General features: G+C 37.7%; 1 protein-coding gene across 3 annotated transcripts in view; it reads right to left on the bottom strand.

The window, feature by feature from the left end:
- Positions 1–12,049, bottom strand: part of LOC149549441 (Rab3 GTPase-activating protein catalytic protein) — a 238,579-nt gene extending 226,530 nt beyond the window's left edge. For 2 of the 3 annotated variants that reach the window (XR_016354087.1, XM_089792818.1), the window contains exon 1: positions 11,826–12,049. Coding sequence is in view for 2 of the 3 variants with exons in the window: in XM_089792818.1 (XP_089648944.1) it covers positions 11,826–11,861 (36 nt within the window). In the remaining variant the exon portion in view is untranslated. The remainder of the gene's footprint in view (positions 1–11,825) is intronic. The other variant, XM_089792819.1, reaches the window with a different exon arrangement.
- Between the last annotated feature and the right edge of the window lie 4,114 nt (positions 12,050–16,163).

Genomic DNA, 16,163 nt, shown 5'->3' with positions numbered 1-16,163 from the left:
CTGCATGATATCTCTCTCAAATTCGTGTTATTGCTTCCATGTTGTTTGCTGCGAGGTTGGACATCTCATTTTGGGATTTATCCACCTTGTAACTGAGTCAATTTGCCCATGCTTAGCAAGTATATGTGTTTTCAGCCACCTCCTACTAATTGATTCTCAAACACCACTACCGAAGAGAATATGGCTACTCAAAGATTGTGTTCCAGGATAGATCCCTCCTCCAATCCATTGGCAAAGCTTCCCCATCCTGTTCATTTAACAGCATGTTGTCGTGCTCAAAACCCACTCCTCTTTCTACCCCATGAACCCACCTAGTCCTATGGACTCCCAACTCCATTACCCCAATTCTCATTCCCCTTTCCCTGAAGCATCCTCCCATCACAAACCCTCTCCCTCTACAATCAATAATCTTTGTGTAAGGATTTTCTGTGATCCCGGGCATTGAATGGCCCTAGCACAAGATTGGGGAGCACTCATAACAACATCCTTGCTCACCACTGAACCTGCTCATAGCACACCAATCTACAGTCGTATTTCAAGGCAGCTTACACCTAGAGAAACCCACCTCTAAGAATCAAAGCCCAGCACATCCTTTCAAAGTTGTAGCCACAAAAGCTCACATCAGCTACACTTCAACAACCCATCCCCAAATAAATATTAAGCTCTAACAAAAGCCTTGTCAATCATTATCACCACAAAAAGTGCCTATGCTCACAATTGAATATTGAGGTTCAAGAAAACCAATATTCTTACTAAAATCTTTTGTATCCAAGGCCAATAAAATTTTGGTAGCATAGATCAAATGTTAACATATGTTAATTAAAGCAAACGAAGCTGCAACTAAAGGGAAGCAAAGCTACAATGAAGTAAGAAATCTCAAGCTAGAATGTAACTAAGAGGATTCAGATGCTTTGGAAGTAACGGACAGAGAAATGTCATCTAACATTTCTATCCTAATCTACAATGAAATTTAATAGGAGTTTGATTAAGCTAAAGGTCACCTTTAGAACTCAACCGCAAGAACCTATGAAATACTCTAGGTGGTAAAAAATTAATACCATGGAGGGAAATATATTTAAGGCGCAAAATCATTATTACAAATGATGATGAGGTTGCAAAGCAATAATTTCTAGTCAATTTTCACACAATGTTATGCAGATTTTGCAATCAGAAAATTTATTCCTAAAACCAGGTAGCTTAAACCACACTGTAATCAATCTAACAATAGCCTTTGACAAAGATAATCTTCAAGCACATATCCTGAAAATGTGAATAGAAAAAACAAAGTATTTAACTCTCAAACCTATAAATGTAACTTGGTAGACCTCCATCAAGCTGCCCTGTAACCCTCATAAAGGTATAGTTCTCATGCTGAATTTTTAAGTTCCCGGATTATCACCTCCATTAACTTTCAAATCATAGAACTCCCAAATCATTGGACAGCAACTAATACCAAGCAAAGATTGTTGCAATAGTTCCGAGCACAATCATAGGGTAAATTTCCAAATCACAAACTCTCAAGCTATCTGGACAGTAATCTATATTGAGTTTACACCATATCCCTTCTTGTGTTCAAGAATAAACTTCGCAATATATGAATCCTTCAATTTTATCAATATCAAAAAAGAAAAGAAAACACATCCTTCTTATACAAGGCACCATCTTTAAGGAAAAGCTGGCTCAAGATGATGAATATATTCTAGACTTCAACCTCCAAAATGACACCTTTATGCTTTATCTACTGAATGTGGCCAAAGTGTCTTCAGAGGTACTATCAAGATTAACATGGATGATCCCAAAAAGACAATCACTGTCCATATTTAAATGCTAAGAATAGCAAATACCAATTTCAATCCATAATACACCCATTCCTTAATATCTCCTTACAATCATATCTTAGAAAAAACTTCCATTACACCTTATCAATTCAAAAATAACATTTGTCAAATGAAGAATTATAAACCCTATACCTTCAAAACATACTTATCTCTCCGAATGCATACTGCAAATAAACTATTTATTATAAAATCTTACTCAAGTTTAGAATAGACGAAGCCTTTCTTTGAACTTTCAAAAATTTCAGCTATCTTCTTAAACTTCCAAATATACCTAATCTATATTCACCAAAAAACAATGTGATGTCAAATGCTTTTATTTACTATTGCATGTCATCACAATGCTCACATGGATATCGCAAATCACAACCCCAGCTACAGCATATTTTACTGGAAAATTTTGCCCCAAGCTAGCATTTTAACCATTTCAAATATGTAAAAAGGAACTTCGAACCTGGACAAATATCTGATGCAGCCAAACAAAGATTACAATACTTTCTACAAACTTCTGCCACTTATAAAGATCTTGTAAAAAAATTGAAGATCATCGCTCACAGTTTATGTCCAAACTGGCAACAATGTCTTCCAATCTTCAGAACAATAGACAATATAATGTCTCAATTGTTCTAAGTAAAGTATTTGTTTAAACCACCTAACTTCCCCAAACTACCTACAAGAAATTAACTCCCAGCTACATAAATATAATAATACTAAGTGGCTAAGGCGACCTTATTGCAAATGTAAGCCCTCTAATTTTCCAACAGCCACCTACAGTCTATAAAATGTTGGGTCCAAAAAAACAAATTGAGGTTGAGGATCTGGGAAGGAAGGATCCAAATAACCTAAATGTACTATAATTATCTGCATCCCAATTTGAATGTGCATCAATTGTATCAATTGAGTATTAAAGCCCCTAATGGGAGTTCACATCTGTGTTTTTCCTAGTTAGCAGTGGTTAGCCTCAATTCATATCTAGGAAAAACAAGATAAATGATAATGACATCTACAATCCACATGAAATGTTGTATGTGTCTCTTACTGACAGGCATGTTGATCAGCTCCTTCAAAGGAATGATATAAAGGTCATCTTAGGAATACTTGAAAATAGGAAGACGATCAACAAAGACATCAAGAGATTGAATGAGCGAGCTAGTCTAAAAAAATATTTGCGCATAACTATCTCACAAGCTTTAGATGAGCTCCTTCAGAGAAAGAATGCTAGGATAGCCATCTGAGAGCTTGAAACTAAAAAGTTGATCAACAAATACATCAATAGATTGAAGGAGCAAACTGGTCCAAAAATGCCAACATAATGTCGTGTGTGTTGATGCCTATGTAAGCATGTGTTGGCATTTGTGTGCACGTCCAGGTGAGTGCCCCTCTCTAACTAGTCATTTGATGAGCTCCTTCAAAGGAAGAAGGCAAAGAAGGGCCATCTAAGAAGAGCCATTAAATATTAAAATAGAGGAAGTTTTGCGCCCTGAATCTCAACTTCGTGAACAATATCTTCCTATAAACATTAAAAATAGAGGAAGTCTTAGATTGACTAAAACCTACAAGAATTACCAAATAAATTCAACCTTTTTTCTTCAAAGGGCCCTTTCCTTCCTTCCCCTCTGTTCTGAATTGTCCTCTCCCCCTAGTCAAGTGGGTGAGTATTCTGCCACTGGATGTGAGTTAATTCTTCAGATGTAATAATTTCCCAACCATTCTATAATGATTAAATCAGCTAAAACATATCCATTCAACACTCGATAGAGTCAACAGAAAAAAAAATCTTATTGGAAAAATGCATTAATGATAATAAATATATAATTTACAAAGCAGGTGTCTTTAAGACATGATCCTTGAAAGAACACTTGAGGAAGACTAAAACTGTAACAAGTTATTACAAAAAAGAGTTGCAAGAAAATCTTGATGAGAAAACATAATACTTTTCTCCAAGAATACCAAGCAAATGAACCTCCACTATAAACTCATAGTTTTGAGAAGGGATCAATCATGAACTTTTAGCAATAGCAACCAACTAGGACTAAATTTGATAAAGCTGCATTTTGAGCTCCTCATTGTAGCTGATCTTTTCTTTTAAGGCTTTAGCAAGGGAGGTGTTGGTGTTTTGAAACGTCAGGGTTTCAAATTACCCCAATGAGAATAGAATACATCTAGGGGCAGCTACTTCCCATCTGCAACATATCCTTTCAGACATTGGACCAACTATAAGGCTAGACCCTCCTTCTACTTCAGGCTTTGCAAAACCTAAGCGGGTGGACCTATTAGATTCTTCATATGGTACCAATATTCAAAGCATAAACTGAATCTAAACAAAGCAAATTAAACCCTTATATCTTCTGTACTTATGCAAAGATCATAGACATGAAATAGCTAATGACATGACCTAAGACATTGATAAGCTAAGTGAGGGCATCCTTTCAGCTCTTTCAACATAAAAGGGAAAAGATATTTGGTTAATGATGTTGATTTTCAGCAAAGCCCCAAATATGCGATAGTAAGAACAAGTTGATCCTGTAGTTGATCAGTGCCTTATCTATTGGGCAATTCCACAAATCATACACATACATCTACGATATCACTAACATATTCCATACATCAAGATATCAGATCTATCTTATCACTTTATGAATCAAACATCGATGTTCATAGAGACCTCGTTCCCATGAAATATCCTTCTCAAATAACCAGCAACCCTGTCAAATACATCAAGCATTTACTTGGCTCTTTGTTCCAATAGCAAAACATATGAGACATACAACCTTGAGGGGATGCAAAAGGGTCTAAGTTCTTTGTCCCTAAACCACATAACATTGCAGATTACAGATGTAGGAGACGAGAATTAGAATGAAACTAAGAAGATTCTTGCTCATTTGTATTCATTTCTTTGAAACTATACATTTAAGATGCATGAAATTGAAACATAGAAAATGCCTAACAGATCAGAACTATATGTTTCTCATTACTTCTTGTTCATTACAAGAGAAAATGTTGAAGAAACGGTATCACAATAACTGGGAAAAAATCTCCAAAACTAGAATCCTATTAGTCTCACAATAGTGAGACAAATCTCAAAATTGGAACCTCTACAATGGATGAGAAAGAGAGAGATATAGGAAAGGAATGTAATCCCAGATCTGATCTGGAAGTGACATGTGTCCACTTGAATCTTCATTCCCTGTCGTTGCAAAGCCTCTCTCCTCTTTCTACAACCAAAAACTGATATAATTCTCATCAATGTTAAGTAACAAACTTGAAATATCTCTTCCTCAATAATGAAAACCCTTGTTTTGCCAAAATACCTGAAATGCATCTGAAATGTTGATAATTCCTTCATTAAACTGACTTGGAAGTGAGAAAAACCGCCCCTAACCGCATTCTTACTGCCTCTAATGTTCATCCAATTCATCATTTCATCATACATCAAAGCTGAGCTGCTATACCTAAATGAAACTGAAATATGGATACACAAAACCTTGTATAGCTCGAGTAGGTGGCTTCCTGTGCAAAAACAAACTCCAAAAATAGAAAGTTCGTTCTCTCCCGGTTCCGATGATTTATAATAGTCCTATATCTGCATATCGGAGATGCCCAAAATCTACACTTGAAAATTAGGTCCCTAGCATGGCTTTCCGGTCTGCATCTTTATTTCAAATATTTAATTTTATCCTAAAGTTTAAACTATAGGTTAAAACCAGACTTTATTTAAAAGACCTGTTATACGTGCCATTTGAAGGAAAATAATAAAAAACTTGATTTTATGCAATTTGAATTTTCCCTCTTATTTCCCATCTGGGTCAAACTAGGTTTGACCAACTCAACACATGTCACCACCGAATTGGTCCGTCTCCTGCTCAATCATTTGATCTGCCAGTACCTCTGCCACCTAGGCGCCATGCGGCACCACCCCATTGGTCCTCAATCTACCACATCTGCTTAGGTCCTCTACCACATGGCAGCATCTGATTGGGTCACCATGTCACTATCCCTGTCAACATGGTCACCACGTCATCACGACATAGCGACATCGCGACACTTGGCACCTCCGTCCAAGTCACCGTCCAGTCATCAGCGCCACGTCACCGACCCCACCATGTGGCGGCCTATTGCTATGTTGTTATGCCATCTTAGCACTACCATGTCACTAGCGACATAGCGACCTTACGCCACGTGTCACTGTTCGCCACATCATCATCTCGTTTTGTGTCACATCCGGAGTGCCCTGCTACGTGTCATCATCAAATTCGTCCACGGGTCCAATCACACAATGCTGATGTCATCATTCGTGTTAGCGCCTTTGTTCAAAATTTCATCATGTTTACCTTCAACTTGGTCGGGTGGGCCCCTTATGCCTAAGCTTGCGCCTCAAAAGGCGTTGTCTTTAAGACACTAAGTAATAGTGTATTCATGTATTTAAAAACTTCAAAATTTCACCCTGGGACGAATGTGGGACTAAACTTTTGAATGTTTTCCTCCTTCCTACACTAGCAGACATGGGCTTAACTATACATCTCACAACATGGACTGTTTAATCCATGACTAAAGAAGCATTTGATTCCACTGATTCTCAGACGTTGGGACATCTTGATTGATATAATGGATTTAGCAATATCACTTATAGTAACCTCGCCTTTTGCAAATACAATCATGCCTTTGCTTGCATAGGATCTCTACATTTAGCGCATGGTTGGTCCCCGGCGCAAGGAGAAAATTCTTTACATCGGCGCTTTAACCCATGGGTTTCTCTGTGGTTACCGCCAAGCAAGTTTGTGATTGTTGACAGAGGCAAAGACTTTCTTGAAACTCCAGTTAGGTATAGCAATCATATATGCCAAAGACGTTACAATCCTCATAAGCCTGAATTCAGAAATGGGAGAAAAGCGCTGGGATGTGGTTGGAGTAGTTGCAATACATATCTCCCTCCATTGGCAAAGCAGTACAGGCCCACAGCCAGTCTCTTCTTGCAATCAAAACAAACATCGATTCCCCTACCATAACCATCTAGTATTCTCATTCTGCAAGAGTTCTGTCAATGCATCTTAAATCTAAGATCAAACATCTGTGTCTAGCATTTTCCTCAATTGGCGGCTTGAAACATGTGAGAAGTTTAATTCGATGCATTACACTTCTACTAGATGAGGGAAAGAAAAACGCAAGGAGACCTTGGATATAACTGGACATTTGGAAAGAATAAGAACCATTTAACTACACATCTTGGTGATCTTCATTCGCGAGAGAGGGATCTATCTCAAAGACCTGATGATTGACGATTCTCCAAGTGTTTGTGTATGTTAACCAGTTTGTGAACTTTCCCCAGATGGTTTAATCCTATGAGATTTTGCTTGAGTGAAACTTAATGGTAGCATTTAGAAAAAAATCCATAGCCTAGTAGCTTCCAAGTAATAATTATTTCAACTGCAAGTGCAAGGCCAAGCAAAGGTTTGGCTAGATAAATTATGCCCTTTCTTCATTCATTGTCAACTCAGGCGAAGGCATTGGGATCCGGGGAATGAAGTCTTATGGCATCTTCATTTCGTGTCAGAAAAGGCGTAAACACCACAATGGGCACAGGTTCAAGCCCCCCTTTCTTAAAAATGCCATAGGTTTCAAAAGTGTAAGTAAATGCTAAGAGGAAAGGTTATTTTCTCAACAAATCCATTGTCTTCATTTATGCATAGAAACATGTAGAAATCTTTTGGCATCACACTGACTTGGCCTCATGGATATTCAAATCTTTTTCAACAATCAAAAGGTGATCAGATGACTATTTCACTTTCATCTTCATCATGCCTTTTTAACAGATGGATAGATTGTTTGAAGTTTCTTTTACAAACATCGTCTCAAGTACAATACCATTGTGATTACTATTAATGCCTTTTACATTGCTCTCCTCAATTCACTCCCTTTTAGTTTGCCACTTGTTTAATCTCAGCAGTTGGATGATATTAGTCAGACCCCAAAATGGGTCCAACTAAAAAAAAATTCGAACTAAAACACCTGAAATCCCAAATTGATCCGATGAACATCTGACACAAGCTGGAAACAATTTGCAATACTAATTCAACCTTTAAAATCATTTTCTACCCTTTTCTGCCAACTGCCAATTTTGTGTCTAGAGGTCCTCTGACTGGCCTTAAAAACTAATAAAACATCTAACTAAGACCTCAGAGCTGACATACTAGTTCATTGTTCCGCTTTCTCCTACCCTGTCAAATCTTGTCTCATGACGAATTCTCAGTCAAAAGATATTGACTGTCAAAGTTGCCTTCTCAAAACTGCCTACAAGCAAACAAGTCAGAAAACCATAAAATGCGTTCAGATTTGGCTTCAAAAATAGGTCAAACTGACACTAGGGGCACAGAAACTGAGGGATTGGTTCATTGTCATGAGGAGAATATGAATCTAGGATTCAAGCTCATAATGAATGATAGGGCACATTTGGCGAGCAGTCAAAGTGGGCTACTTGGATTTGCAAAATTGAAAACACTGGCAGAAAAGTGATTTTTGCAAACGGAATGGACCTGGAAAAGTGTGCAGATGGATTCATCAAGACTTGCAAACTGGCACACTTAAAGAATTTTCAGAGTAGAATGCAACGGTACAATCCATTTGATCTCACTTATCACGGATTCAAAGTTATAGCATCCCGAACAGGGGTACTAATCAATCTACACTTTATGACACCAGTAAAACTTTACAAATTGCATATGGAATCGCATTCGAAAACTAATCAAACGGATTTGTCATAAGCTCAAATCTAAAACATAACAAGTCTCTGACCTCTAGAATGCAATGCAAAAGGAATTTTCTCATTTCGATCAACTGGGTCAAAGTTATAACAAGTCAAACAGGGCCACCCAGAATTCTAAACAATTTACATCAGCACAACAACAATAAACAACCAACTTTGAGGGATTCAAAACCTAGTCAAAACATGTTGAAACAACTTGAAATCTGAAACATAGGTACTTTGATATGCATATTAAACATTCGCAAAGCGGTGAGTCATGAAACATTACTGGGCGCAAGTTATTCAATTGCAAACTAGGCCTCCTATCGCTGTTTGACACTTGGGCAAAAATGCAGATTTAGACACTACTCAAAACGGAACTTCACAGAATGACTTGGAATGGCAATTTATCTACATGGAACGCATGGATATACTAAATGCAAGGTGTTAGAAACATTAAACACCTCTTAGGCCTCAAATGGACAGCCAGGTAATCATGCGTTAAAAATGCGCTCAAAAGCTTGGAAGGGTACTCAAATCGGGAAGGCAATTTCAAGTCCCAACAGGAGGACAGCTGAAAAATGATACATGAAAATAAACCATACATAGTAACTTCTATAGGAAGGTAGGCATTAGAAAAAACAGTTTTGCATCTAAGCATCCAAATATATAATAAAGTACATTGACGAAACAATTCTGATGCCACGTTTGCTGACCAATGTAGCCCTAGCACTGCTGATTTCCAGCTTAAATGTCTGGAATATTAAAGGAATGAAGGAATTAACTGTTTGCCAATTTTTTTGAACATGATTACATAGCCAAAAGGCATGCTTAATGGTTTCCAGCTTGTTGACAAAAGGGACATTTGGTGGAATGTGTAGAGAGAAAGGAAAGGCATTCTCCAACAGCAACCTTAAAGTGGATGGTTTCCTGTGCTTTAGCTTCAGCTTTGGATTTCCAAACAGTCAAGCTCAATTTGAACCATTTGGACTTGATCCAACTCACTTGCCATTTCAAATTTAACCTTGGTTGGAACTGGATGGAAGGAAGAATTTTATGATAAACTAGTTTAAGAGGAAAATTCTTCAAATTATATCCTGGCAGCCACCTCCTATCTTTAAAAAAGTTGCATGAAATGGGAGTTGAAAGTTTTAATCGAAGAGTTAGCAGAACAGCTTCCTGGACTTTGTGGATGGCATTGATCAAAATATTGGAAAGTTTGAATCCTTGTATAATTTGCAAGTTACTTTTCCAGCTTGATGTGGAAAACTCTCGAATCTTCCTAAACTCTGAGATTCCTTCTTTGAACAAGAGCTTACCATGCAATTATGAGTTGAGAGAAAGAGGCTGCTCCTAAGTAAGTCGATTCCACAAATAAATAAAGACGAGAAACTCAACCCATGCCTAAGATCTCGTCCATTCCATTCAAGAAGAGGAGACACTTGCTGCCATGCTTTCCATATGCTCAAAAATTGTCTAGAAGCTTGAGACCTAAAATATTTTGCCATAAGAATCTTATCTTTCCACCCAACAACTTACTAAGTATTATTGGCTTTAGCAGTAGCAATTCTATGTCTAATCAGCACCTTCCATGGTGCCGCTCCATCAAGTTCTCTAATAATTCATTTGGAAATTAGGCAAACTCCTAAACCCAGTTTGCTCTTTGGCTGAATACAATATAACCATGAAGCAACAGGCTGGACATTTTTCTTATTCCATTTCCCCACAAGAACCCACTAATTAATTGTGTTAATTGATTATAACTGCTTTTTGAGGGCAGTCAACATGATGAAATGTAAAAATAACTGGTGATGAAGAATTTATTGGCAATTTGGATGTGTCCAGCCATAGAAAGAATTTGTTTGACCCAAGATCAAATTTGCTTTTTAATTGGTGAATGAACCATTTCCACATTTCTGATAAAAAAGACTCCCATCCCAAATGGGATGCCATGTATCATGATATAACTCCATAATTGTTATATTTCCATTGGGATGGTATCCAAGGTGGTGGCTCATCAGCAAAGATCATCCAAAATTTGGTTTTATTAAGAGAAATTAACGAGCCTGAAGCTGAAAAATACAAGTCCAAAATTTCTAGGGTGTTGTTGACCTCCTCTTGAGAGTTTTGTATGAATAAAAGGCTATTGTCCGCAAAAAGTGAATTCAAAGCAACCTCATTATCAGGTAGAGAGATTCCATGAATGAGATACTGTTGTTTTGCATGATGAAGAACGGAGACAAGTGCATCAGCAGTAAGGACACAGAGTAAGGGAACTAAGGGGCAGCCTTGTCTTATTGAGCTTTGAAGAGGAAAAGATTGAATAATTGAACCATTAATAGCTAAGAAAGCATTAGCATCAGAAAAAAGGAGTTTTATATGAGAAATGAGTTTGGGACCAAAGCTTAACCACTTAAGCATTTTCAAGATAAACTGCCACCTAATCCTATCATATGCTTTGTCAACCAAGTTTTCGAGTATGAATCTCCGAGCTATAAAACCAGTTTGCTAGGGTCTTACAATCTCTTGAATTGGGTATTTGATTCTTTCAGCAATAGCTTTAGCTATAATCTTATATGAAGTATTGAAAGGAGTGATTGGTCTCCTGAAATGTAGCTCTCATTTTCTCCCTTAGGAATCAGTTTAATCAGACCTTGATTGATAGAGGAACCAAAGGAGCCTTGCGCTAAATTGGATCAAATTTTTCAGTTTCGTTACATAAATTTTAATTTAGAAAATTGGCGTCAAAAAGAATTTACAGTTTTTTTCAGTTGTATAACGTCCCATTTACATGCACTGCGGAAACATCCTGCTTACAACTGTTCAACTTTGTTTCACTTACAGCATCTGAAAAACAATGACGGGACAAAAATTGCAGGAACGAAGTTTGGGACGGGAAAATTAATCATCTCATAGAATGGGAATCTAGAAAGAATACGAGCTATCAAGGTCCGCATCGCAGTTTGTACGATCATTGCTAATTTTACACAGAAAACGCCAAACATTGAGGCAAAATCCAATTGGCAACCATCATGGGGTATCAAATTTCCGTATAATTTTCTTGTGCAAAAAAAGGTTCAGCGGATCGGCATCAATTAAAGCTTGTGTAGTTTCTGTAATCATTTTGCACGGGCTAATGCAAATTTAAGAATTTATGTGCCACTAATTAAGCAATTTCCTCAGATTTACATGTGGCAAGCAACTGGAGCTAAAATGGAGCGGGTGGAACCAAATTAGGGGAAAATGCATACCTCATCGGCTTCTGCAATCTCCACGTCAGAATCCATCAGAAAAGAAGGCTACGCCAAAATAGCGAGACTAAGCTTCAAATTTAGTAATTAGTAAGAATTAGATGCGATGGGCACTCTGCATCGTGTGGAAGCATCAAATATCCTCAGTTCGACGAAAGAATACCACGCTCTCAGTGTTCGGTGCAATCGGCGAGCCAATGGGGAGGAATGAAATAGAATAGAACAGCTTTTTAACTTCACGGAGTCCATGTTAAAGTAGATTTAAAGTAATGACTACAAGGCAATGGGGAATTTCTATTGGGAAGGTCTTGGATTCGAAGCCTCTCGAGATTAACACGTGAAATTAAATGTCCAATTCAAAAGGATGGATAGATAGATAGATAGATAGATAAAATTTAAACGTCCACAAGGTTAAAAATAGCCTATGGGACAGCAATACAACTCAAGCAGACTTAAGTAGCATTGTTCACTTCTTGTGCAGGATGATGATGAGTCCACCCAATTGCTCAATGTACTCTTCGTTGAATAAGTTGTGCCAAGAACTGTCACATATAGTATCTGCAAATTTATCTCTGCTACTCTTGTAGGCCTCACATTCTAAAATAAAGTGTTGTTCAGTTTCCACTTTCCCAGAATTGCAGACTCTACAAACTCTCTCTTCCCAAGCCTCCTTTGGCCTTTTCCAACACCTGGTCTCACACCGAAGTTGGTGAGAGTTGGTTCTCAGCTGAGCAATAAGAATTTTAGCCCTCCAAGAAATGTTGGCTCCTATGTATGCTTTTTGGAGTTGATCACAAGTGGGGTTGAACTCATTTATATAATATGGTTTCTTCCTCCCGATCTCGCTTCCCCAATTTCTCTTGTAGAATTTCTCCATAACAAAGAACTTTATTTCTTTATTATTTTAGGGGCACATATTGAATTGAATATTCCATTTACTCATCCATTTGATGTTTTGTTGCATCCATGTCCTTTTTCACTTACATAGTGTGTCACTAAAGACAACTTTAGGCCATCTATCCTCTTCCATTTTTTCGATTCTTTTTAAATAGCTTAGAAGGCGAACCATAGCAAGTGCCTCAATAGGAGCAACCCCCATTTCACTTAGCATGATATCGTATGGAATAGTGCTTTTGATTTTAAACTTGCTTGTGATCAAGCGCTTTTGGATTCCTTCGATTTGTTTCCATTGTGCTATAGTAGTGTTGCTGGCCCATAATTCACACCCGTAAAGAATAACTGGCAGTACAAGAAGACCGAACAAGGTTTGAATTGTTTTCCAATCCCACAACTTCGCTTCATGGCACCTATTCTGAAGAGCATAAAAAGTCTTCCACCCACCTAATATCATTTTATACCTGCAACTAGACCAACTTAGTTTTTTGTTGAAATCGATGCCAAGGTATTTATACTCCGCAACTTCTTCAAGAACACTTCCACTGTAATAAAATTCATGTTGATGTTGTTTTTTATTATTAGAGAAAATCATAACCTTAGTCTTGCTGATATTGACCTGCATCACCACCATTCCGCAAAAGCGCTCAAGAGAAGATAGATGATCTTGCAAATCGCGGACAGATTTGGCAAATAAAATGAGATCGTTTGCATATAAGAGCAGCTTTATAACAAATTCACCTAGCTGAATGCCTTCACCCTTTTGCATGTTTAACCAATCTTCCAGTTTGTCAATATATAAACCAAACAAAGTAGGAGATAAAGGATAGCCCTGTTTGACCCCGATATCGCTCCTAAAACATTCTAAAATGCCATCTGAAGTTCTGATTTTGACTTTCACCTCTCCGTACATCCTATGAATAGCAGCTCTGAGATGTATAGGAATTCCCAATTCTTCCATCCTGAACTAAAGCTTGTCTCTCGAGACGGTGTCAAAAGCTTTTTTAAAGTCAACAAAACAACAAAAAACCTCTTCCTTTTTCTCCCACTCTTTTTCAATAATGTGTCTCAAAGTGACACAGTGATCCATTGTCGAGTGCTTTGGCCTAAAATCAGCTTGCCCTTTAGCATGTTTATGGTTTTCTTTTGCCCATTTGTTGATCCTAGTTTCTATCATGCTGCCAAAAAATTTAGCAAAGAGGGGATTGATCATTATAGTCATGTAGTTGGAGGGATTGTTAACATCGCCACTCTTAAAAAGTGGTATTGCAAAGCTGATTGTCCAATCTTTCGAAAACCCTTCTTGGTAGATTTTCTTAAAAATTTCAGTGATGTGCGGTGCAAGAGTTTTCATACCCCACTTCAGATATTTTGCTTGGAGCGCACCAAGGTCCTTTGCTTTACCTCCATCTAACTTCTTAATCCCTGTCTCTATCTCTTGCACCGTGAAAAGATTTGTATCATCATTGACCAAAGGTGGCTGTCCCACTCCACCCTCTTATTCATAAAGTTTCTTAGCATATTCAAACCATTGGGTGGCAGTAATATTATTTTCAGTTTGCTTTCTCCTTGGTTGGAGTTCTTTCCAAAAACATTTGGGGTTATTTCTGCCCAAGAAAATTAGCTCCTCTCTCCTTGTGAACATAAAATCAGTTTTTTTCTTCTTTAGGATCTGTTTGTAGGCCTTAATGTCAATGTTAGTTTTATTTTATTCCCTTAGGTTTCTCCTAGCCCTCTTTCATTCCTTATCAAACAAAGCATTGGCTAGAAAACAATTAGTTTTAGATTTTCTATTTTTTTCTCTCTTGCATTTTGAAAGAGCCTCATGAATCAGATTTAATAAATCATGATTGTTAACACCATGTTTATACATAGGGTGTCCCATATAAAGTTCCTCAAGAGTAGCTCTGAAAGTGTTACTGTTTTCTGAAGTTAACAAAATTCTGCCCTAAGAAGGGGGGTATTGAGGGCCTTGGATTTTTGCCCCAATCCACCTATCCTTTGCCCAATACAAATTTATGTACAGCGGTCTATGATCTAATTTGAGATCCCAAATGTGCTCTCCAATTTCAACTTCTTCAATATTTTCAAACAAATTCTATGAACAAATTACATAATTTACCACACTTGCCCCGTTGTATGTGTTGCAAGTGAAATTGCCCGACTTAGCCCATCTAGCCAAACCATTGCAAATTATGAGATCAAATGTGCCACATAGAGTGATCAATTCTTCCCCAAAATGATTGCAGCCTTTAGCATCTTCAGATATTCTTTCCCATTGATGATTTATTTCTTCTTTGAGCCAAATAGGGTTATCATTTACTTTGGAGTTGAAAATACTTGCTTGCCAATTTGCTATCCTAGCATTGAAATCTCCAACAAGAAGAACATCCCCACGCTGCGAAAAAATAGCAACATCTTTCTTTAACGCAGCATAGGGGTCATTGTGATCTAAGCCACACTTTTTATAAGTTTTAGATACTTGTGGAGCAAAGTAACAGGCTGCAATCCTGAGAAAAATGTTATTTTCCACGATTTTGAGCCATATAAATTGTTTATTAGAATCAGTCTTTTCCAACTGAATGGCACGACCTTCTCTTTCTTTTACTAGAACCATTATACCTCCATCACCTTTACCATTTCCCGTTGCCTCATTCCACACTGCCATCTTCCAGTAGCCTTCAAACAATGGGGTCTTACATCCCTCATGCTCATGTGTCTCTATGAAACAAATAATGTCTTTGCCTTCTGCGATAGGCCCTAACCTAGGCCCACGTCTCCACGGATAACATCTGCAATTCCAACAAACTAAAGGATGTTTGGGTTAAGCTTGATTGCTATTTGTTTTGATGTGAAAGACTCGAAGTTGAGTTATTATCGCTAAGCGTGATTGCTGATCTTGTTGTATCGTTGCATGCTAAAGTGTTTGTTGTCACACCTTTGTTGCCTTCTTGTTGCCCTTCATTGGAGCGGTGGCCAAAATGAGCAATAATTTCTTTTCCTTTGAACATCCAAGCTCTTTTGCCTTCATTTCTAGCTATTTTGATTTTTTCCATTTCCATTCTTCTTTGTACTTGTTGTCTCATGGTCAAATCCTCCTCTAAAACAAAGCGAGAACCCCTCAAGAGTTGTTTTTTGTTAAGTAGATTTTGTTTGTCACTAATGTTGGGCATGAATACATTGATTGGCCTATTTCTCACAACATATGATTTTCCAACCCTCCAAGCTTGACAGATTTGTCCTTGCCACAACAACACATCTTGTAGGAAATCCCTCGTTAAGTCGAGGGTGTGTTTGCCTTCCCCATAATCTTTCATCCCTTTGATAATTAAATTGCATGCCCTACGCTGCCTTTCCTTGACCTCTTTGTCTTGTGTGTTCACACAAATCTTTGCCTCTTCTCTTGCCATATCAAGGTGTTTGTTGTTTTTATCCCAAGTTTTG

Source organism: Cupressus sempervirens, chromosome 7, assembly GCF_028749045.1.
Source record: "Cupressus sempervirens isolate cs-2001-9-10 chromosome 7, ASM2874904v1, whole genome shotgun sequence".
Lineage (NCBI taxonomy): Eukaryota > Viridiplantae > Streptophyta > Pinopsida > Cupressales > Cupressaceae > Cupressus > Cupressus sempervirens.
This window is presented reverse-complemented; position numbering and strand designations above follow the sequence as displayed.